The 23,176-nt window shown below is 42.2% G+C and overlaps 2 protein-coding genes across 9 annotated transcripts in view; both read left to right on the top strand.

The window, feature by feature from the left end:
* Positions 1-3,598: 3,598 nt before the first annotated feature.
* LOC112983984 (transient receptor potential cation channel subfamily V member 2-like) lies at positions 3,599-17,036 on the top strand. 8 transcript variants are annotated; one of them, XM_064523200.1, is made up of 17 exons: positions 3,599-4,074; positions 4,686-4,843; positions 5,755-6,052; positions 6,705-6,838; positions 7,138-7,290; positions 8,021-8,161; positions 8,641-8,939; positions 9,376-9,552; positions 9,997-10,155; positions 10,296-10,391; positions 10,895-10,965; positions 11,679-11,844; positions 12,563-12,629; positions 12,717-13,024; positions 13,414-13,532; positions 14,340-14,434; positions 15,201-17,036. In XM_064523200.1, the coding sequence occupies exons 3-17, from the start codon at positions 5,811-5,813 to the stop codon at positions 15,329-15,331; spliced, it is 2,358 nt and encodes a 785-aa protein (XP_064379270.1). In that variant the 5' UTR covers positions 3,599-4,074; positions 4,686-4,843; positions 5,755-5,810; the 3' UTR covers positions 15,332-17,036. The 8 variants fall into 8 exon arrangements, with proteins under 8 accessions (XP_064379270.1, XP_064379268.1, XP_025957247.1 ...); XM_064523198.1 differs by lacking the exon at positions 4,686-4,843 and adding an exon at positions 4,298-4,457; XM_064523199.1 differs by lacking the exon at positions 3,599-4,074 and adding an exon at positions 4,081-4,457.
* A 2,851-nt stretch (positions 17,037-19,887) lies between these two features.
* Positions 19,888-23,176, top strand: part of ITGAE (integrin subunit alpha E) — a 32,980-nt gene continuing 29,691 nt past the window's right edge. Inside the window, exon 1 of the mRNA XM_026101440.2 lies at positions 19,888-20,047. Coding sequence (XP_025957225.2) covers positions 20,002-20,047 — 46 coding nt within the window. The 5' untranslated portion in view covers positions 19,888-20,001. The remainder of the gene's footprint in view (positions 20,048-23,176) is intronic.

Genomic DNA, 23,176 nt, shown 5'->3' with positions numbered 1-23,176 from the left:
ATGTTTAGTGTTTTGCTATATTAGCAACTATTCTAAAACGTAGTGATATAAAGGAGGTGAGGGTTAAGGAGAGAAACAATTGAAATACCCAAGTTTCTGCAGTATTGACTGTAGTTCCAAAGGCATCATGTGGTAGCTACATTCAAAGATTGTTGCTTAGCTGCACAATTTTATATTTATGGAACATTATTGCATTATCAAAAAATGGCATTATTTGGAACTAGTGGTTTTTTAACTAGACAAATTCCTGATAACTATTTTGATATAAAGAGTAAGTAAGTGACTTTAGTTCTCACAAGTGTATGCTTGCAACTCTTTTCGGTAATTTGTAGTTTCCTCTAGAGGTTAAACATCAGGAATTCAGAAAGTTTACTTAATGACCACAGGATGTCACTGTTGCTTTACAGAAGTGTTATTTTAAAATGGTTCTGCTGGATCTTGTATTTTGCTGTTACTAGATTGTGACAAGCTTGCTTGCTTGAGTGCAGCATTTCTTCAGGCTGTAATCATACAGGAAAGGATATCCTTCCATTTAAGGAACATGAGAAGTGGATGGTTCCTTTAAAAGCCTGAGAAATATATAGATAGCCTTTAAATATTATGATATAAGGCTAGTAGTTACTGAATTACTATCTTTTAAATTAATTGAATCCCTGAGGCCATCAATGAAGTTCTAGCAAGGAATTATATGTAAGAGTGTCTGGATTTTAGATGGGACATCAGCTAGTCCATCTAAAGGTAGAAGATTCCATCTATGTAACTATAACAAATCAAACTGCTAAAATTGACCCCTTCAGTGTGGAGTTTACATAAAAGTTAGATGGAAAAAAAAAAGTCTGGCTGTGCAAAAATACTTCATATTTCCCCAAGTCTGAAGGTAATACATATTCAAAAGAAATGGTGTTCTCTTTTAGTCCTGTGACCTTTGTGAGGTTTGAATAAGTGCTGGCCTACCAGTTGTTCTGGAGAAAATTTTAATAGTCCACCCTGCATGCTGGTATTACAGATTGTCTTCCTTCTTCCTGTGAAGATGATTTTGAGCTGCTACTACTACAGAGTGGCTAGAGATCAACATTGTACTCAAACTACAGATACGTGTAAGTGACTTTGATTTTCGGTTTACAGCATACAGAGAACATGGTATTAATCATGAGAGTAATATGTTTTTAAGTATCTGGTAAAAATGATTGCTTAAGTGAACAGAAAAAATATATTTCAGGAAATAATGCTTTTTTCTAGCTTTTTAGAAAGCTGGTTTCCTCATGCTTGCTGTTGCCTACTGTTTAAGCAGATTCAGTGTCATTGTTTTTCCTGTTTTGTCATGAATTTCTGTGCTGCTTCATCTATTCTCTGTATCAGAGGATACATTTCATTATGAAATTTCTTCCTCTGATTTGACTTAATTTCACTTAATAGTTCAAGTCTGACTAATCTTTTCCTGGAATTAAGGCTTCCACAGAATATGGCTCTCCTGTCAGGAGAAACTTGTGAACTCTCAGGCAGTTCTGACTAATTTTCATCAGTAAAATAAATACTGAGCAATCATAAGATTCTTCCTCATTCCTCCAAATAAAAGCTTAAAAAGGCCAGAGGATCACATGTTGCTTTTGAAAATACAGGTTTGCATTTTGGCGATATTAAATTGTTCCTTCTATCCTCCCTGTGTGCTACTCTGGATTGCTTTCTTCTGAACGCTGACAGCTATCAGGATTTTAATTTTTGGTGACAAGATCCTTTTAAGCATCACAACCAGCTCAGCTGGCTAGTGCACAACAGTGACATAATCCCATTACTGAGCTCAGAATGCTCTGTCACTGACAAATACACTTTTGGGTAGGTCTTGTATTTTTTCTGCCTTGCTGCTACTTTGTCTGATATGGAAATGCTAGTGTTTACCCTAGTGTGCTCTCTGTGAAAGTGTGTGCGCATGTGTGCATGCATACCAATGTTTGTGTGTTCTCCCAGCAGTTTTGTTTCTATTTTGCTGTGCTGACCTCTCAGCTGGCAGTAATTCCTTTCCCAGCAAGCTGCACATTCTCCTTCCTCCATGTAAGCTATTAAAACCAGATGCGCAGAAAGAAATCTGTTACAGTGCACTTCTGTGGGCTGATCTGATTCTTTGAAAGGTGAACTGACTCCCATGAAGGCTGGGGGGAAAGCCCAAGAGGATTTGTGCCCATAAGTCTCAGCTAAACTTCTGGGTCTGATTCTATGCTTGCTGATACCAGAGTAAATTAAGAATAACATCACTAAAGCAAACTGAATTAAGTTAGTGCAAGGCTGGAAAGAAGGAGAGGAGAGATGAGACCTGGTCTTGCATTCCTCTGCATATGCTTGTTGTTTATTGGCTATCCTATGGGTCCCAATAAATCATTAAGCATGGAAAGAAAAAGTAGCTTTGCGTTGTTACTGTATCAGTTTAATTTTGCCACACAGGAATCTGAGAAATAAGCTTGTGCTTTTATCCAAAACCATCAAAGAGGAACAGGTACCTTGCCATTTACTGGGTGTATTTAAAGGAAGGTCTTTTTGCAACCTGCATCTGATTCCAAGTAGAGGCCATCTGGGAATGTTTCTATGGGTGATGGCCACATTCCAGGAAGCTCCACATCATCCTGTAGTCCTGCCAGATGAGCGTTGCTTTAAGTTCTCTTTGGGCTGGTGGCAGTTTGGAAGAAGGAAGCCGCAACCAGAGCTCAGTATGTTGCCTTCATGGCCATTCTCATGATGTGACGCTTACCACTTCCTAACATTTTTTAGACCAATGAGTGACTGAACTTTTGAGATTTCTTGTGGAATGTGCCCCTGCTATCAAACTGGTGACTGGGAGAACTCTATACTGTTTTATTAGTTAATGAGTTTTCCTAGTTGAGCTCTGGATCACATATGTGGCTCTGTGAACCATTGGTGCTCCACAGAATACAGATGAGAACCACTCCGCATAGATGATGTGCTGTGAAAGGTCATTGAGGCTGTAAGTGCTGAGTGTTACCGTGCACCACTGCTGCTGGAAATAAGGATCCCGCTGCCTCCTCAGGCCTTAGTTTTATTAGGAGTATGAGAGAAAAAGCTCAGAAAGTCACTTGGTGTGGGCTGATGTTCTCTGTTTCCCAGGGGTCCTGTTTTGGGAGTGATAAGGGTTGTTAGTGTGCAAGTGTGGTCTCAGCTGCAAGTAATTTTGGAGATGGCCTGTCTGTGCTCCCAGAAGTAGCCTTTCCCAGGCCTGCACTTTTTTATAGAATCAACCCATTAAGTGGGCGCTAATGGCAAGTAACTAGTGGCCTTAGTTTTCAGGAACTGGGGCTGCTTTGTGCAATCTCTTGTGGTTGTGATGAGCAGCTGACACCCTATACTGTGTAGGTTAACACTCTGACTATGGTTTGCACTGCCTCATAACTGGAGCGTGTGAAAGTGTGTGAGGAGAAACGACTGCTGGCAGAACAGTTGCTCTCATGTTCCCATGCATTCTTGCCTGTCCTGGGGCTGATTGAGGAAGCCTTGTGACAAACCTCAGAACTAAACCATGAGCTCTAGCACATTCACCAGTCAAATCAGCCTGCCTCCTGTTACATTGGAGCGGGCTGTTGTTGAAAGCAACAAGATGTTGCTTCTCTGCATGTGCAGGCAGGGGTTAAGCATTATGAATTTGCAATACCCAGCCAGCTTTCCCATATAAGAGCACTGCACTCATTGGCTCTCAGTTTTACTGAGAAATCCATCTAGTCATTTCCTGTGCAAACCCTTCTTCACTTTGCAAAAACCTGTACTGTTGAGTGAATAACAGTCAGTGGTTATTCCTTCTCACAGGCAGCCTGGATTCCCTCATGGACCACCAACGAGGAGTTCCATGTTGCGGCGTTGATAGAAAGTGCTGATATGAGTATGGTCGTCTCTGCAGAAGAGGGCTCTCACCCATGGATATAAACAATTTGAGGTCTTCAGGAAATGCTTCCATGCTTATTAAGACTTGCTGGTATTTGATTTGGTTTCTGCTGAGATATTATTTAGCCACTGGAGGATCAGTTGGGACTCCCTGTCAGATCAGTTCTTGGGTGGAGCTTGCAGCAACTCAGGGTAAGTGCTGGGCTCTTCCTCTTTTGACAGCAGGGCTTTTCTTGTGCTATGCTACTCAGAACGGCTTGGTAAAGTACTAGTAGGAAGCAGGGCAGGTCTTGAATAGAGAACCGAAAATTTAGCTGACAAAAAGAAAGTGCTCTGTTTTTTAGGGAGGTACAAAGTGGATGCGTGTGTTATAGGGTCCTTTTTTAAGGACCATTTTGCTCTTGCTTTTAAACAGACTATCTGTACTAGACTGACAATAATTCTCTTGAGTGCTGAGAAGAGATGAAAACTGCAGCTGAGAAATGATTTCGTGGAAAGGAAGCCAGAAAAGCACAAGCGAACTATTACGGAAATACAAATAGCCCTCTATTTGTAGAGGATCAGCGAATGTACCAGTAAGTGTTTTGGGGAGGAAATATGACTGAAAGGCGATTGTAGGGTGTACGCCTGTGTATGCAGAGGGATATCTGTCGTTAGACTGCACGCTAACCTGAATGGCTGAATTATAATGGTTTCTCTTGAAATCAGCCCTTAGATTTCTTGCTGTAAGCTGCATAAAGATGCTTTGTAACTATTTTCTGCCTAGAACTAACTATGCTTCTCTGCATCCTAATCTAAACCAGAGTGCTTGTACTGTGTCGATTTACCTCTGTCCTGGTACTGGCTATGGAGTCTGACTCTAGTCCCACAAAGGGAGATTTCTCTTCAGAGAAAGTCTGTTAACCATTTGGAGGGAGTGCATGCAAGTAAGATGGAGTTATTAACGGAAGCTCTGGTTCAGGTTGGTAATCATGGATGTTTCTTTGCCACCTAACAGACTAAACTGTGTGTGAATCTTCAGTCATATCCTGACTACAGATAGTTTGCACTGGGTGTGGGTCTGAGATGATGTGAGAGAGAGATGAAGAGATGTCTCAGAAGGGTGAAAATGGAGTGTAGGCCATATTAGATGAGACAAGTGGGCTGGCTGAGTGCTCTGTACTCAGACTCTCTGTACAGCAGATCTGGGTCCAGCTTTGCTCCTGGGAGAGCTTGTGCTCTGTTCAGGCTGTGAGTGCCCGCATGGCAGCTGTGCTATGTCTATGCCGATGCTGACATGGATAGCAGTAACCAGCAGCCCCCAACATTGGGGAGATCTTGTATCCCACCCGTTTTGCCCCAGAATGCAAGCAGGAATGTGTAAAAGGAATGCAATTTGTGCATGTATTTTCCCTGTAGAAACACTGTGCTTCTACTAGCAGAAGACAGAAGCAAACAGCATTCTGTTGTAACGAAGGCCTGCAGTTAATCTTATCTTTTTGGCCACTTGGTGACTAGCCTGTGTTGGCTGCACTGAGACAAGAACAATGATCGTAGTCTCCTAAAGATCTGCTTTCTTTGCCTTTTATGTAAGGAACCTGTGCTGCTGCCAACAGGTGAGGTCATCTCATAAAGGGGGTTCAGATGTTCTGCAGACAAGTATCCTGTATTTCATGAGCTGCTTTTGAGTTTCTCTGTAGGAACCCTATTTAAGGCCTTGATCCTTCATTCAAAGCCACTCAGTCATGCAGAGTTTTACTGAATCCCTCTCTCAAGGGACCCATAGTCAATCGTGGGAACTTTGGACCTGGAAATATGCTTTCCCTTATGTGCAGCACTGTGCACATTCTAGGTGTGTGAACAAACTGCATTAATTCTCCTGCTCCTTTGCAGGATTAGTCTCCTGGCGGGCACATCTTTGGTGATCTGCAAGACCATCTCTACTAGAAATGGATAAGTTCACAAATGGGCAGCCTGGCCCGGGACAGAGAAACAGATTGATGGGACTGCTAGAAACGGATGACAGTATCCAGGAAGATAAACCTGCATCTAGTAAAAAGGAAGAAAGAATAGGGCTACGTGGAAAGAAAGGAGAGCCACGGCCCTTGGAGACACCTTATCAGAAGGAGAGCAGTGACTATGCTCCTAAAATCAAAATTAATCTGAACTTTAGGCCAGGGCTTGTCAGCAAGTAAGTAACTGTTGACAATTTCACAGGGGTGAGATCCCTGCTGATCCCTGTGGATACGGTGCCATAAACTTTACAAGAAGCTAAGCTAAAAGTGTCAGGGCAAGAATATTAAAGGCATCTGGTGGGAGGTAATTAAAAGCAGAAAGGGGTCTATTAGCCCTTTCCCTCTGCACCTGGAAGGTATGTGTATAGCGTGTGTTGTGGTACGTTTTGGATGTATCCGAACTAGCACCAAATAAGCCAAACTGGGCGTCAGAGCAGCTTAGTATGGAGCCCTATATAACTGAACTGTTCTTGCCAGGAAAGGGATGTAAATAGCTCATGGAGCGCTTCATGCCATGTGATGGGACTGATTCTGGTCCTGGAGCTATCTTGGGCTTCTCTTTCTTTGTGTTCTGGATGCATTCCAGGATTGCACATTGGGCTGGATCTGGGAAAAGCTCCAGCTGATGGAAACTGCAGACACTTCAGAGAATTCTGGGAAATAACTGTCTTTATTTTTCCTTTGACTCAAAAATAAAATAGTTTAGTTGTTTTTCTGTCAAACTCCTCTGCCTCCCTCCCATTTTCTCATACTAGCTCACTGGAACTTACTGCATGTTCTTGTCTTCCTCTCTCCAGAACTTTTTAACACTTTGTATTTCTTCTGTAGCCAAAAGGACCCCAATCGCTTTGACAGAGACAGGCTCTTCAGCGCAGTCTCAAGGGGCAGCCCCGAGGCACTGGATGGCTTACTCGAGTACTTAAGGAGGACTTCCAAATTTCTCACCAATTCTGAATACACAGGTAGATTTCTGCTCAGTAGTCCCTAAACTGATTTAGCAGAGGCAGGGCTTGTGAGCACAGGACTGGGTAGTGGGGGAATCTGCTCTTGATTCTTCACTTTCTGCAGCCTATGTTTTTGTTTTCCTAAAGTCCTTCCTAGGATGGAGGATGCCAATAGGCATTGTGTTTCCTCAAGCCTTTGCCTCTGCTACAGGCTATTTGGTCCTAGAATGACAGTTAAGTTCTGGGTACACTGGATTAGGTAATACAGATGTGTACAAGCACATGTGCATCCCATTCAATACTCTTTTTTCTACCAGACGCAAAGACTGGGAAGACCTGCTTAATGAAAGCCCTGCTGAATTTAAAAAATGGGAGGAATGACACGATCCCAGTTTTGCTGGAAATAGACCGAAAGACAGAGAATCCCAGGCCGCTTGTCAATGTTGCGTGCTCTGATTGTTACTACAGAGGTAAGGGTTCTGTGCCGATGCTGTGTCAGATGCAGCCTCCCCATCAGACAGATGAGATGTGCAGATACGAGGAAAAGGAGGTAAATGGGAGCTCATGCTGCACTGCAGTCCCAGGGTTTTGGTGCTGTTGGCAGCCTGCTCACTTTTTAATTCTGATTTCAGATTCTGGTACTGTTCCCTCCTCAACCTTAAGCTATATAGTTTACCTTTGCAACTTTGGTCCCAGTCTATAAGCCAAAAGTGATACACATTTAATAATCCAGCAATATGGGAGGATTTGCTTGGAAAACTTTTAAAGCACTTCTAAAAGTGAAAAAAAAAAGTACTAAAAGTAGAAATACTGAAGAAAAAGTGCATTAAAGCATGAGTTCTGCCAGTTGGGTTATCCTTTTAATAGTAAACATGCAAAGTAGTCACGTACATGTATAGTTGTCTTTTTCTTCTGTTCGTAGTTGTTTGGGATCTTAGCACCAGCCAGGGATATTGTCTGGTCTTGTGTTGAATTCCTGATGGTCTTGGGGCTTGTCTTCTTGCTTAGTGCTTCTAGTAAACACTTCCAATGGACGTTATTGAAAGTCAACGATTACCACCTACCCGCAGCCTAGCACTGAGATTGCTGGATTGCTGTGCAGAACGTACAGCAGTTGTTGAAGCAGCACGCCTTGCTTGAGGCCTTTGCCTGTTCCCTCTGACAGTAGAACTGCGTGGTAAGTTTTGCCTGTTTCTGTAGGCCAGACAGCACTCCATATTGCCATAGAGAAGAGGAACCTGGATGTAGTGAAACTTCTAGTAGAGAATGGAGCTGATGTCCATGCCAGAGCCCATGGTGAATTCTTCAAGAAAAAGAAAGAGGGAATTTGCTTTTATTTTGGTAAGTCAGTGTGAAATGCCTTCTTTCATGTTTTTTTATTGTGTGTGCAGCCGCTAATCCTAGCTGGGTTTGCCTCTCTGTACATGGGGTTCCATCTGCTCTGTCCTATTATAATCAAGGACTTCTTGACTTGTTTGAATGGCAAGATCCTTCCTCAGACTAAGGTATCCAGTGAGCACTTGCCATCATGCTTGGCTTTATGTATTTAATCCCATCAAAGGAACTTCAGACAGAGACAATGAAATACGCAGTTGATGCAGCCAAATAAGGAGTCTGGGAAAAAGTTTCAGCTGCTCCCAGAAACAGGGAGAAATTGTTTGCTGTGCAACACTTTCTGATTCTAGAGGCACTGAGAAAGAACTTGTCTTGTGTTCTGGTGGTAAAACTCCAGGCTAAATATATTTTCCTAAAATTGCCTACCTTTGTTTTGTTTACCCCGCCTCCTGCTTCCCCTCCAAATGCTGTCCTGATCTCTTCAGGTGAACTTCCCCTCTCCTTGGCTGCTTGTACCAACCAACCTGAGGTGGTGGAATATCTTCTAAACAATCCCCACCAGAAAGCCAGGATCCAGGAGCAGGATACACAGGGCAACACAGTGCTCCACGCCCTGGTGATGATTGCAGATGATACCGAGGAGAACACCAAGTTTGTGAACACAACATATGTTGAGATCTTGAAGGCAGGTGTGAAGGTTGACCCAGCATGCAAACTGGAGGAGATAGTGAATTATGATGGATTAAATCCTCTGCAGCTTGCTGCCAGGACAGGCAAAGTGGAGGTAAAGACAACTGAAGGGAATCTGTGGGGTTGCTGAAGAAACAGGTGGGACTGCAGCATGCATCCTCAGCATAGCAGCAGGGTTTGATGTAGCAGTATCTTGCACTCAGCTCATAGTAATGCTGTGGACAGTGGCAGTACCTAGAAGATGTAGAGGAGGCTTCTTCTAGGCTACTCCTGTTAGGGTGCCTTACAGAGCCACAACTGACCACTGCTACTTTCTCTCCCAGCCAAGAGAACTGGTCTGATCTGAAATGGGCTTTACTCCTGGAAGAGCTGATGCAGGGTTGAGTTAGGTGTCTGATTTTTGGATATGACAAAGTCTGTAATGCAGAAAGCAAGGTGTTCTGCATTTGAAGGTAATTTGGGTATGCCTGGGTCATTCCACATCTTCATTACATAAACATTCTTCTGGTGTGCATCTGCTTTCTCTTTAGATCTTCAAACACATCGTCCAAAGAGAGATCAAAGATCCAGCGTACAGGCACCTGTCACGCAAGTTCACTGAATGGACCTATGGACCTATCCATGTGTCTCTCTATGACTTGTCCTCTATTGACAGCTTTGAGGAAAACTCTGTGCTGGAGATTCTGGCCTACAGCAGTGACACACCAGTGAGTGCTTTTACCAAGAGACAAAGATAGTAACATTTTTTTCTGGCTTTTTTCAGTGTTGCTGTATAGTTATTCAAATCATTTCAAGTTAATGTGTTATTTTAGATGACTGTGGGAAAGAAATGCATGATGACGTATTTGCTTTTTAAAAAATTTATAAACTGCTTAGTATACCTCTGATAATCTATAACAAGAGAGAAATTTTGGATCCTTTGTCCTAAGTCTTGGTTTGTCCAAATACCTTGGTGGAGCCAAGCAGATGTGAGTTCCTATAGAATGGTTGATCTTTTTCATACTGAAAAGCCTGACTGAATAAACCTTTATGTATGCCCTAATTGTAGCCACTGAACTCCAGCCTTGAAAAAGACAATCCTTCATGATTCTGCATTCCTGTTGATGCGTGGGTGCATTTTTATTTGGTGGTTGGTTTTTTTTTGCACACAGAATCGGTACAAGATGGTGGTTTTGGAGCCACTGAACAAACTACTTCAGCACAAATGGGAAACATTTGCTTCCAAGAGATTCTACTTCAGTTTTCTTTCATACTTGTCATTCATGATCATCTTTACAGCTATTGCCTGCTATCAGCCTTTACGGGTAAAGGTAGGCCCTTGTTCTTTAAATGAGAAAGGCCTGAATGGATAGGCCTGAAGTTTTAAAAGGCTCAGGATGACTATCACAACTACTTCTGTCTGTCTTTAGTGTTTCTGTTTTGTTTTTTTGTTTCTTTTTTAATCTTGCAGCCTTCATTTCCAGTGGAGTTCACAGCTGGAGGCTTCCTGTGGGTCTCTGGACTGATCATTATCTTGCTAGGAGGCGTTTATCTAATTTTTGCTCAGGTATGGGGATCTCTTGCCTAGCTACCTTGTAAGGAAGAAAGTAAGTGTCACTGATGTAGGGGCAACAGATTCTATTATGCTGACATCAGGATGTGCACAACTGTGGAATCCTGCTCTGAGACATTTACAGTGTCAGTGGGATCTAGCACTGACAGGGGTGGCACAAGCCAGAGTGGGCAAGATGAATAGGGTCACAACAGTAAATAATTAGGAGATGCTCTTGTAATTTATGTAGTAAAATGCATCCTTAGCACTTGATACAATCTATTAATATTGGCATAGGGCAATGCCATGATTCAGCCCTTGTTTATTCTTTGCCCATTTTTAAATATGGGCTTGCTTTCATCTTTGAAGGTGATTAGCTGAAATTTGGAGTCTTTGGAATAAAAGCAGGAGAAGGAATGAGCAAACCTCTCCGCTGTGCAATAGGTTATGCCAGGCAGGATTCAGTCTCTAGTATGCCCAATTGTAATGAACAGCTACCGTTGATTTTTCTCTATCAGAGTCTGTATCTGCGAAGGAGACGCCAATCTCTGAAGACTATGTGCTCTGACAGCTCCATTGAGATCTTGATGTATGTGTCTCGAGTTTTTTTGGGCAATGAAAGCACAGGTGAAATTGGTTTTCTGCTGTGGGCAGCTAAGTTGCCATAATGTTACTAGAGAGATGGTGAGCAGGAAAGACTTATTCTCTGCCACTCTCTTCTTTCCATCCCCTCTCTGCTTGTTGCCCTCATGTCACATCTTGTCATAACCCTTCGTTGTGATGGACAGTGCTAGGTAGGGCTTGTCTTTGGGTTTGTACATTATCTGACACAGTGGAGGCCTGATCCTCAATTGTTCTGTAGTTAAGAATTTATACTTGTAATAAAAAGAGCTCAAGTATTTAATCATGCAGTCACTGTGGCTTACATTTGGTTTAAGGGAAAATAACTTCCCAGTTTTCTGGGGAGAAATATGTATAGATGCATGTGTGTGCATGAATGCGTGCGTGTATTCATAAGGGTTATGATTCTTTTCCATTTTATATCAGTTACCTGAGCTCCATAAGCAGTTAAGAGTTTCCATATTGTGAGGTTAACCAGTTCATAACAAACCTGCAATAACTTGTGGGTTTGGTTAGAATAGGATTTGCTTATATAAACTAAGTGCCTGATTAACCGTTGCTTTATATACTCCACGTAGCCTGGTAAAATGTGTTTGCTTTTCCTTTCAAAACAGAAAAGATCTGCAAATGGGCCTTTCTGTGGGGATAAGTCACTGTGTAACTAATTCTGCTTCTTTGCAGCTTCATCCAGGCATTCTCATTGCTGTTGTCAGCAGTGCTGTATGGTGCAAGTTCAGAAAACTATGTAGCAGTGATGGTTTTCTCTCTGCTTTTGGGATGGGTGAACATGCTGTATTACACTCGGGGCTTCCAGCGCACTGGGATTTACAGTGTCATGATACAGAAGGTCAGTACCCAATAACAACCTTGTGTGAAAAGCTTGTGAGGAACTGATAGAAGTCCTGTAGTTACTCTTCTTCTCTCAGGGACCATTAAAACCATAAATAAAATTGAGGTATTGACTCTGGAAACTGGAGAAGGAGACTAGATCAATGTCTTCAAGGAAGTACAATTGAGGCAGAACATTGGTTTGTTGTCTTTGAATATAGCAAATGGGAGCAGCTGACACTGCCAGAAAAAAACAAAACTAGCAGTCAAAACCAATGTGAGTTTTCTGGAGCTATTAAACTTGGGCCAAGAAGTATTGCCAGGTCCATGCAGGAGCCTCAGACTAGTAGAGCTGGACAAAGTGAAGGTGAAATGAGGTGTCAGGAAAGGATTCTGATCCCAATCTGTGTGAAAACCAGTAGAGACAAAACAAACAGCTATGTGTGTTGGAGCAATCTGGGAACAGCCAAACGTGATAGTTATTTGTTTCAAAGAACCAATTCATACAAACATAACAAATGTTTTTGTGGTGCTCTCAAACTAAGCTCCACTGTTACTTACCTGAGGAAGTAACTTAGCACATACTACTAGTTTCTTAAACTGGATAAGAGCATTTCCCAACTTGCTTTCAATATTGGCATTGTCACTGGGTTTGTTTTATGACAGGTGTGATAACAGGAGATCATACTGGTGATTTAATGTGAGATAGAGACACTGCCTCCTGCTTTGTGTTTCAGACTATCCTGAGAGATCTGCTGCGTTTCCTCTTGGTTTATATGATCTTCCTCTTTGGCTTTGCTGCTGGTAAGGACTTACTGGGCATCATGGTATAGGCTGGGCTGCAAGAAGTAGATTTTTCTGAGGAGGACTCATATTCCATTTTTCTCACAGCTCTGGTTACTCTGATGGGGGAGGCTCCTGTGGTCTCTCAGAACAAGTCTGTTGCTCAGATGGAGGATGCTGGGAACCATGCTATGTACGGTGGGCTATTTAGTGTTTCTCTGGAGCTTTTCAAGATCACCATTGGGATGGGCGACCTGGAGTTCCAGGAACATGCCAGATTCAAATACTTCGTGATGCTTCTGCTGCTTGTCTTTGTGATCCTCACTTACATTCTTTTGCTCAACATGCTGATCGCACTCATGAGCGAGACTGTCACTGATATTTCTGGCTATAGCAAAAGCGTCTGGAAGCTGCAGGTGAGATGCTGCGCTGCTCAGCAGTCATGTCATGGCCCAACCTCCCACTTGATTCTCATAATATCAGATGACAGTGCATGTTTGTTGTAAACCTCAGCTGTAAAACTCTTTTATATAAATTTACCATTCTTTGGATTAATCCTAATGTTTTTAGGTGTATTTAAAACTCATGCTGCTTGCATGCACCAAGACTACCAGCCTGTAGATCCATGTGCCTAAGTGACTTGAGAAAATTTTCTGTCTGATGCTATTAAGCTAAGGAGTACTTTGGGGTTGAGTTACAAAGTGATTTTCCAAGTCAAGATAGTTGCTGATTGGGAAAGATTTAATTCAAAGGAGGGGCTGGGCTCTGCATGTTTTTTTTTCCTGATGTGGACTTCTACTTTCAGAGAGCTATTGCTATTCTGGAAATAGAAAAGGCCTGGCTGTGGCGCCAAGGTGGAAAGAGGAGATCTGGCTGCTTCCTTTCAGTGGGCCTCAATAAGAAAGATGAGAGATGGTGTTTCAGGTAAGACGGATGTACTGTTATCCCTTACACCCCATCCTAGTAATGGGGTGCCTTGCTTATTAACTTGGTAACTGTGAACCACCACAAGGAACTGCAGCACTGACTCAGCACAGCAACTGAACCACATTGTCTTGGACACCTGCAAAGTGTTTGGTTTCTGCTATGCTGGAAGTTTGAGAGCTAACTGAGTCCCCAGCATTGTCACCAAGACGTGGCCTGTTTAACCCACGTGCGTGCAAGTGGTTACAGCAGCAGGCTGCCTGCACTGCCGCTTTCTCTGCTGCTGCTAGCATGGTTGTGCCCAGAGTGGCCCGTGGTGGGAAGGGTGTAGGTTGGTACGCCTTAGCTCTGTAACGGGCAACACGAGGGGGCAGCACTCCTTCTCTCGTATAGGGGCTGGGAGAGCAAATTAACCTTTCTTCATCCAGCAAAAGGAACTGCAGGCAGCACTTTGGTAACTCCAGAATGTTACGGGATGTGTAGTCCTATGGAGCATGTATAGGGAGTAGAATCTAGGAGGCTTGTTTTTTATTAAATGTGTTCCCTGGGAGGAGCTGGAGTACTTTTTTTTTTAAAAAAAAATTTAGACCTGCACACAACATACTGCGGGAAGAGATATTTACATCACAGAGCTTAAACTACAGAAGATCTTTACTCAAAGAAAAGCTCTGCAGGGTGTTGTTGCTACACCAAACTATTAGCACTGTGCTGGCAGGATGAAGTTGGATTGGGATGCTGCAGGACAAAGATCTGGACTGAAATGCTGCACTCCATGCATCAGTGGTCTGTTGTGTTTTGTCTCTCCAGAGTAGAGGAAATTAAATGGACGAATTGGGCAAAGGAGGTGGGAGTTCTTAAGGAAGACCCTGGTAACTCCAGTGATTCAGAAATAAATCCAGAAGGTAAGACATACCATGAAGAAAGGTCTTCAGTGTTCTTTTGACTTTCTCCTCAGCGAGTACTTTTTGCATTATGTTATGTCTTTGGATGGAAACATAAATTTTAGGTAGGCCAGTTTTCTTGTGAAATTGCTTCCACATAGCATCCCTCAGGAATAGCAGTGCCACTTGTGAGCTGACCAAACAAAGAATCAGAAAGGGTTTGTACCTGACTGGAGTTTGGGAACAAAAGAGGTGCCATTCCTATTTCTCTGTAATGGAAATGTGCAGGAAATGCTGCTGAGAGAAGCAAGGGCTGTTCTCTACTTTGACTCAGACCTGTAGCCCAAATGCATCATGCTTTTGCAGGAAAAGTAAAATTTAGGCCTACTTGTAATGTAAGTGTTAATTCACAGGGCATTTACAGCACAAATCTGGGCATTAACACTGCAAATTTTGTTAAACTCTACATTAGATAATTGTGTTTACTTCCCTCTTTATGCCTGGGAAGCAGCTCTGTGTGGAAACTGGAGAGCTGCTACTTTTCCTAGAAATGTTTTGTTCAGTCTGGCAGAACTTGGGCAGAAGCTTCATCAGAATTAAACACAGCCTCCTGCTCTTCCACCATAGTTTTTCTCCCAGATGCCAGCTTTCTAGGAGTAGGGAGGTTATATTTAAAATACTGTCTGATATATGTTGGGTTTTCCCTAAATCTGCACCCTTCTAAAAACTGGATCCCTTTGTTAGCTTCCTGCTGACAAAGGGCTGCTGTTTTTGTCTCCTGCTGTAGAGACAAGATCATGGAAACGGATGCCACAGAAACAACTGAGATCAGCTGTTCCAGAGGAGCAGTCACTATTGCAGCCCCAGCTATCAGCAACTGAGATGATGCCTCTAGAGGGACAAACCAGAAATCTTTAGCAGGATTTCTGGATTGCAGCCTTGCTCCCATCTGCAAAGGAGTTCTTCCTATAATGGCTGGAAGAATTGAAGGCATTATCAGTATTAACATGCATTTCGTCAAAGACTGGTTCAGCCTGTGGCTTTAAATATTTTCATGCACTTTATTTCCTCTGAAGAAATGATTTTTACTCAACTTTCTTTGCCTGACACTCATTACAATGTCTAAACGTGCGAGAACGAGGGCAAAATCATAGGGGCAGTGGGGAGTGGTTTGTGTCAGGGAAGGCAGTGCTTTGTGAGCTGTATAGAAATAATGCTGTTTGCCATAAAGAAGCAAAGGATTGCGTGACCCATTTAAGAACAGGCTGACTGTTATCCTCATGTCACAAGAGGTTGCACTGAAGTGCTTTGGAATAAAGAGTGTTGTAAAAGCATAAAATATTGCTAAGTATGGAGATGGCTTCTGTGCAAAACACTGATGTGAGAGATGTGTGGACAAATGTTCAGGCTTCAGTCATCAAGAGCCACATAACAGTCTTTGTCTCAGTAGCTGCAGTGCTGGGCGTTTAGACTGTATCAGAATTCCCATTTTACAGGAAGGTAATAAAATCATTTGCACAATGTGCATGTTTTCTTAACAGCATAAGTGATATGGATTTCTTGAAATTGTAACTTAGTAAGGCAAATTTCTGAAACATCTGTCTTCTGATTTTCTCTATAGAAGATAGCAGTGGAATCCTACATGTATGGTTTCTGAAAGATAGTGGGCCAAAATGTGTAATGTGGTTAACATTTCCTCTCAGTCTTAGTGGGTTTATCTTGCCCTAAATGGCTGCAAGGACTTCATTGTTCTTTGTAATATGCAAAGAAAAAAATGAGCTGTCACACTTTCAGCCCGTGTTTAAAAACAATGCTTGAAGTATTGCTGTAAACTGTCAGTATAGCAATTTTACTTAATTGAAAGTGCTCATCCTTGGATTTTAAGACCTTCAGTGTCTCAAAAGGAAGAGATGATGTGATCGGTGGTGACTACAAAGCATTATCAAACTGCCGATTGCAGTTCATGCATCAGTGTGCTGACCTTACTGCCATGCTACTCAACTGTTGTTTTTCATGACCTCATGTCAGTTTATGCAGCCACATCCAAGCCTAGCCCTGGTTTTGGATAGTGGGAATGGTTAGGGATAACCCTGAAAAAGCTGCAGACTGAAAATTTTGGCAACATCTTCCCTTCAGTAAGATAAACTGTGCAAACCTAGATGCTCCTGTCTGGTCTGAGCAAGTGAAACTAGGAGGCCTATCTTTTGGAGATGACCATTTTAATTCCGTGGCTTACTACTTTCACATGACTGACAACAAAAGCATTGCTGTTAAAAGTTGTTCCCTGCCCAGCATTTCCAACAGGTTCTTCCCCTGCGCCGGACACTGGCCTCTGCAGCTTCACTGCATTGGGTTTCTGAGTTATAACTGAATTCTCTCACTCCAGCTTCTGCTGTTTCTTGCTTTGTGAAGCCTCCAGCTTCTTTTTCCATCTATGGCTTTGTCCTAAATGTTACCGAGATTTGGCAAGGTGTTCAAGTTGCACAAAAGGATTGGCCAACACGTGGTGATCTATTGCTGTGCTTGATGTTATGTTGTGGTAGGGACACTTGGAGAATCTCAAGAAATGCAGAATGAAATCTGCCATCTCTGCCTGGAGTCTTAATAAACAACAAAACAGAAATCATACTTGTTGGTAGTGTTTTTGATAGGTATGGACTGTGACAACTTGCTTTCAAGGTAACCTGCTTCTTCAGACATTCTTTGAACCCTCTGCTGTTTAAATCACTTTCTTATGCCTGCAGTGTTAGTTTTTGTGTTGATCTGCATCGAAAATGCTCCCAAAAATCAAGACGCTGGCATTTCTTGTGCTTTACAATCGTGCCACAAAAAAGCAGTCCAAGCCCTCTGCTGTGTATCATCCTTCATTCGTGAGCTTCAGACAAGGACAGGCAGATGCAGCAAGCATCTGGCTGGGTTGGTCAGGAGGTTTAGCGGTGCCCAGGCTGTTGTACAGTTCTTTGTGCTCATGGAAAAAGGAGAATTTTGAGGAGTTATGGTCTCTCCGGGGTGGGGTTCTTCCTGTAAAGCTGAGATGAGTCAGTATTCTTGAGAAGATTAACATCAGTAAAGTATTTTGGGAAAAAACTCCAGTTTTCTATATCCTTGGTTGTTGCACAAGGCCTGTCTGTGGTTTCAACATCTGAGCCGCTTCCTACTTGGGTTGTGTCACAAATGGGAAGGCTGTCTGGGGTTTACTTTGTGGGACTTCTGCAGTTCCCTGCAAGAGGAAAGACTTACGAGCTGGTTCAGAGCTTTGAAGGCCTGACAGGATTTTGGGGTCTGCTATTAATAGATGATAATGTTTTGTCAGGACAGACTTCAGTCATTTATACAAGAAATGAGTAACAAATGAACTTATTCTCTCCCTTCTCCTTCTTGTGATGGGTGACCTTGCCTGCATGGAGCCTCTGTCTCAAATCCATCCCCGTGCAAAGTTGGGAGGCTTTGCAGTGTTCTCAGCTGAGAAAACAAAAATTTTCTCAAACGTCAGTGAATCAGTAAGTGCAGTTTCTCTTCTCAGTCTATGCTGTATGTGTGAGCTGCAGAGACTCTGAGGGTCTGATACACCACTGAGAGAAGACACCAGCAGCTCTCATTATTTTCCATTCCGTTACGAATGCTCAAGCTCTCTCATGTAACTTGGCCAAAGTTGGAAGCTTCACAGCAGGGCTGGGGGGAGAACTGAGGTCATGTTGTTTCCAAACTCCTCCTCCTCCTCTACTTGATCACACTCTACCTCATTATTGCTCCTTGTGGCCTCTATACCATGCTCCAGACGTTTCCTGCTCAAAGTGATCTCACTGATGATCTGCATAGTTTTCTTAAAAGAGGCTGCATGCCCAGTTTCCATGGTTCCAAACTCCCCATGAGGCCATTTTCCTTGGAGGTATCAGGTTTATTCTTATTGTTCCTCAAGTGCTTTGCACATTTAATTTTATTGCTTTGTTGCTCCCTCCCCCCTTTTTTTTTAAACCACTCTGAGGCTGAGGAAACCATGGGGAGGTATATCTGTGCCTCAGTTGCTCCACTCTCTCTTCATCTCTTCATGACCCCACTTGCACCTTAGCATACTTTCCGTTGTCTCTCCTTGTAGCTAGCAAAAGGAGTCGTTGCAATGTGACAAGCAAAAGGGCTCAGACAAAGAACAGATGCTTCATATAAGTCTACATGAGCTGCAAAGAGCTGTTTCTGAAGCGATGCAGCTGGCAGATTTCTCAGTTGGACTGTTCCTGCAATGAGCAATGAGTTTTGTGGTAGCTGCGGATCAGTTTTGTTCTTCTTTTCCTTTTTCAAGAAATTGCATTTGTTACTCAGGGACTTAAAAAGTAAATGAAATTTAAAACATGCTATTTTTAAAGAAAACTATACTACTTTGCCATCTCATGTCTGCTTCAGCAGCACAAGTAAAAGTGGTGCCAGACAGGACCAGCATCAGAAAGGTGTGGATGTGACTGCCTCATGGTTGGTGTCTAGCTATTAAAATCTAAATGCTGAGAATATTTCACTTGCTCTTTTGAAGTAATCTTTCTCAGTCCAGAAACCTGAAATGTGGAGTACTACAGCCTTTATCGAGCATGAGGTTCCTTGATGATTGTCTAATGTTAAACACAAGGAGCCCTTGGAAGAAAGGAGCTGGAGGTAGCCAGAAAGTGTGCATATGGCTTTTTTTGGTGCTACGTTATTTTCCGAGAATGCTTGGAAAGTTTACACTCTCGGGGCAAAGACCACTGCGTCTCTGGAACGGCTTGCTTCCCTTCCCCACCCCCAGGCTTTCTGGAGGATTTCCTATGCAGTTAACTCTTCTAATGGCTCAGTGTTTGCTGGCTGAGCTCACTTAGCACTTGTAATAACAACACCCTGCAGCTGAACAACGGTTGCTGCCCAGTACTCTGATAATGTGAACTGCCATGGACCAGTTCTGTGCAAGTCTGGTCCAGACGGGGGACAACAATACAGTGAGATGAGGGATCATTAGGAGCCAAAGAATTATTGGTAGAGGGGGGATAGGGACATTCAGGATCCCTTAACATACCCTGGCTATCTTGCCATAAAATGTCAGTGTTTCTGATAATATACTAAATAAAAAGGGAACTCCGGTTCTCCGTGCGTATGTGGGGGGGGGGGGGGCAAACCTGTGTGCTAAAAAATAGCTGTGATGAGAGGCACCTGAGAACTGACATCTCTTAAATCCCTGCTGTGAGTTCACTCAAGTGGATCCGTTTGCCCATTTCTATGGAATGTGGCATGTCCATGTAGCAAAGAGAAGGTAGTCAACACAAACATAGTCCCTAGAGACTTTTCTAGATAGCTCCTACTGTGCTAAATATACTCTAGATGCTAGTAGACAAAAATGGAGATACTGCTGAAAATTGCCTTTCAGTAACCTAAGTATACTTAGGCAGCTTTTTGCATCTGTGGTACTATTTAAATGTCATTAGTATATGCCTTGAAACCTCAGTTAGGAAATCCACAACAGAGTGACTTTGTCTCAGCAAGCAGCATGAGACCTGCAGACCTGGAGAATCATCAGAGGAAGAGAGCAGCTTTTGCCTGGCCGAGTCTCAAGTCTTATTTCCTTCATCTTAATGCTGGGAATAATGAGATCCCTCCTGTACCTGTTCTTCCTGATGAGTGAGTCTTATCTCTATATTTATTTTCATGAAATAGAAAAAAAAGTTTTAGTCTAGAAACAAAGCAATTTCTGGAGACTCATATCAGTCCCTTAATGTCAGCCAATAAAATAATTCTTATGTAAGAAGTTCAGGATGTTGGGACTTGTATGGAATAAAAGTCCTTAATTGGGGGGTTTCTACTGTTTCAGAGGATTTCAGAGTTTGAGTGGAGAGACTTTTATGGTACTCATCCTTAGTGGGAGAAAAGTGATTGCTGCGTGCAATTCCACTCTCAAGTACAAAACGAAAAAGCTGTATTTGGCCTTTTATACTTTTTTGTTTGTTTGTCTGTTTACTTGTACTGAAATAGCTGAGAGTAGAATTTAGATGAACTTTTTTGTTTGTCATTTGAGGTACACCTTGTGTTAAGCAGGGTGTAATTCCAGAGATTCATTTCCTGCAAGTTTTTGGCTTGCTGATCTCCTGATCAAGTGCTCTAGAATATGTAGGATTTTTTGAAAGAAAATTCAGAAGACTTTTTTGGGGGAATAAGAGTTTGGGTAAAGTAAGGTGTAGGTGTGAATTAGGAGGAGTATTTTCTGAGTCAGAGTCTGTATCTGTATTATTCTGTTTTGTAGCTCTGCGGGGACCATTCTATCAGTTTATCTTTTGTTGCTCGATCCGGGAAGGGTACGCGCTTACCACTGCTTCTCTGTTAGCTCACACGAAGGATGACTGCACTGTGGATGTTACTGGCCCCACTTCTTCCAATTACACAGATAAATGCTAGTGTGATTCTGTGGAACAGAATTTCTATTTATCTAGTTTTCTTTTAAAAAAACTCAGTGCTATATCTAGCTACTTAATCTGTATTGAAAGACTATTATTTCTTAATTAGACATTCTTTTAAGCATTCGTTTTATGCCTTGAGTATCTGAACAGCCTCACGCACTTTCTGGCAAGCTTAGTGCTTCCAATGTATTTTGAAAAAAAATTGTTATGAATTTTATTCTTTTAATGAGACGTCCATCAAAGTCTCTCTAACTTGCTTTACTGTAATCTTACATTGAACATATCAAGGTTTATGCTGTACTCTGTTTTCCTCATTTGGGCTTGACTTCTGTATTTTGTATGATGATGTGTTACTTTTACTGATATTTTTGCTCTCATATTCAGCATTATGCTAGGTAACTCCTAGCTTTCTAAATATACAAATGCTTAATGAATATGTATACAGTATCTTCTAATATTTTTTCAAATCTTGACCTTTCTTGATTTGACTTCTGCAAATTAAACTAAAGGGTAATTGGTGGTGGAGGCTTCTATCCTTGTGTAGCTTTCAGTAGACCTTTTCTATCGCTATTCTCTTCTTGCACCCTTTGTTTGCATTTGTGGGTTTTATCGTTGAAAGAGGTAGTGCAGAAAAGCGCAGCTGTCGGACTTGGTGGGTTTCAGCCAGTTTCTTAGAACTGGATTGTAACACGCACCTAGTTTTTTTTTTTTTTTTTTGAGCTTACGTACAGCACGCTTAGTTTGATAACTAGTGTTCTAAAACCTCTGAGTCGTCTCTGTTGGAAATCCCTTTGAGCAGGGAGTCAGGAGTAAAATGTTTAAGCAGCTTGGTCTTGCAGCATGGCAGCATCAGAGCTGAGTGCAGTGCTGAGGAGTCTCTGGTTCCCAGACCAAATGCCATACGAGCACGGGAACATGCACAAGAGTGAGGTTAGCTCCATGGCCATCATTTTTCCTTTTTCTTCTTCTCGGTACTGGTTGCTTGCTTGAGAATTGTTCCTTACTTCAAAGACAACTGAATTTCCTGGGGAATTTGTGCCAGTATATGCAGAGTTCTGTTTTTATTTTGTTTTAAAGAACTTTTGTTGGAAGTCTTTGTAAATATATGGCATTGTTAGGCTGGTACTATTACAACGGAATTTTACTGGTAAAATGGGATTTACAAAGCAAGGAGGTAGTTCAGGATGGTCTGCGTACCCTCTCAAAGGGATGCGTGCTATGTCTCTGAAGCACGTTTGAGGAAGCAGAAGCAAAGACTAAAATTTCACCATGATATTTGTATGTAGCATTTTATAGCCCTAAATGTGGTATTTCACTTCTTCCATCTGTATATTAGTAGTTAGGCTGGGAAATGGTTTCCATGAAATTGATTGCGTAAATGCAGATCCAGCTCTGAGTAATATCAGAATCAGGAAAGACTCTAGATAAATACAAGGACAGAGTTTGGCCTCCTGTTAGCACATCAGAGACTATTTAAAAAATGCTATACTATATGTTTAAATGCAGGCTCAGTATACAGTTTCTAGGGTTGCAGTCAAGTCATTTAGAGCATGGATTTTTGGTTGGAGTCATTCGTAAAATTTGGATTTTGAGTTTGGGACTAGTCATTTAGTCTCATTCCTGAGAATACGGTGAAGTTTTCAGAGTTGTCATGTCGTTGCAGAGGTACGGTGATGCAGTCAGCTCAGTGCTTGAGTTCACAGCATTTATCTTAGTAGCTTGCCTTTTATGCTGTTTTACTTTGTGACATCTTCAGTCTGTCGCTTACATTCAAATATATACTACATTCCTAGTCTGTACATTTACTGAAGTGTGTAAGAAACCAAGAGCTGAGATGGTATTTTTCCACTGAGCAGCTATAAAGGCTGGCTTGCCACAGAGTCTGACAGCGCCAGCACCGGACCCTTTTTTGTGGGCTGCCTTGCAAAAAGGAAGTGCACTTATGCAAAAAAAACAACCAAGCAAACAAAAAGTTAACTTTGGGATGTCAGTTCAGTTACAGCTCTGTGAATAGTGAGCAGAAGTTTTTCTCTTTTGGCTGTTTGATATCTACTGTGAGATGACTTGTTGGACTTTTTAGCAGAGCTATGTCCCCAGCAGAGTATGCATCATGTTTGGCACAAAGCTGTGTGGGTTGTTTTGTTTTTTGTTTTTGTTTTTAGCATTCCACAAAACCTACATTCTCCTCTCCTTGCCAGGTTTATTTTATGACAGTACTGATCTTGTGGGATACAATCGCTGTTACTAGAGTTTCAGTCTCCTGGCCTGTTGAATATCCACTTTAAAAGAAGTGAATCCACTGGTGAAAGATCCCTGAAGTGACACATCACTTGCACAAGCCCTGGAGTTTTGTCCT

Source organism: Dromaius novaehollandiae, chromosome 19 (genome assembly GCF_036370855.1).
Source record: "Dromaius novaehollandiae isolate bDroNov1 chromosome 19, bDroNov1.hap1, whole genome shotgun sequence".
NCBI classification, from domain to species: Eukaryota; Metazoa; Chordata; class Aves; order Casuariiformes; family Dromaiidae; genus Dromaius; species Dromaius novaehollandiae.
This window is presented reverse-complemented; position numbering and strand designations above follow the sequence as displayed.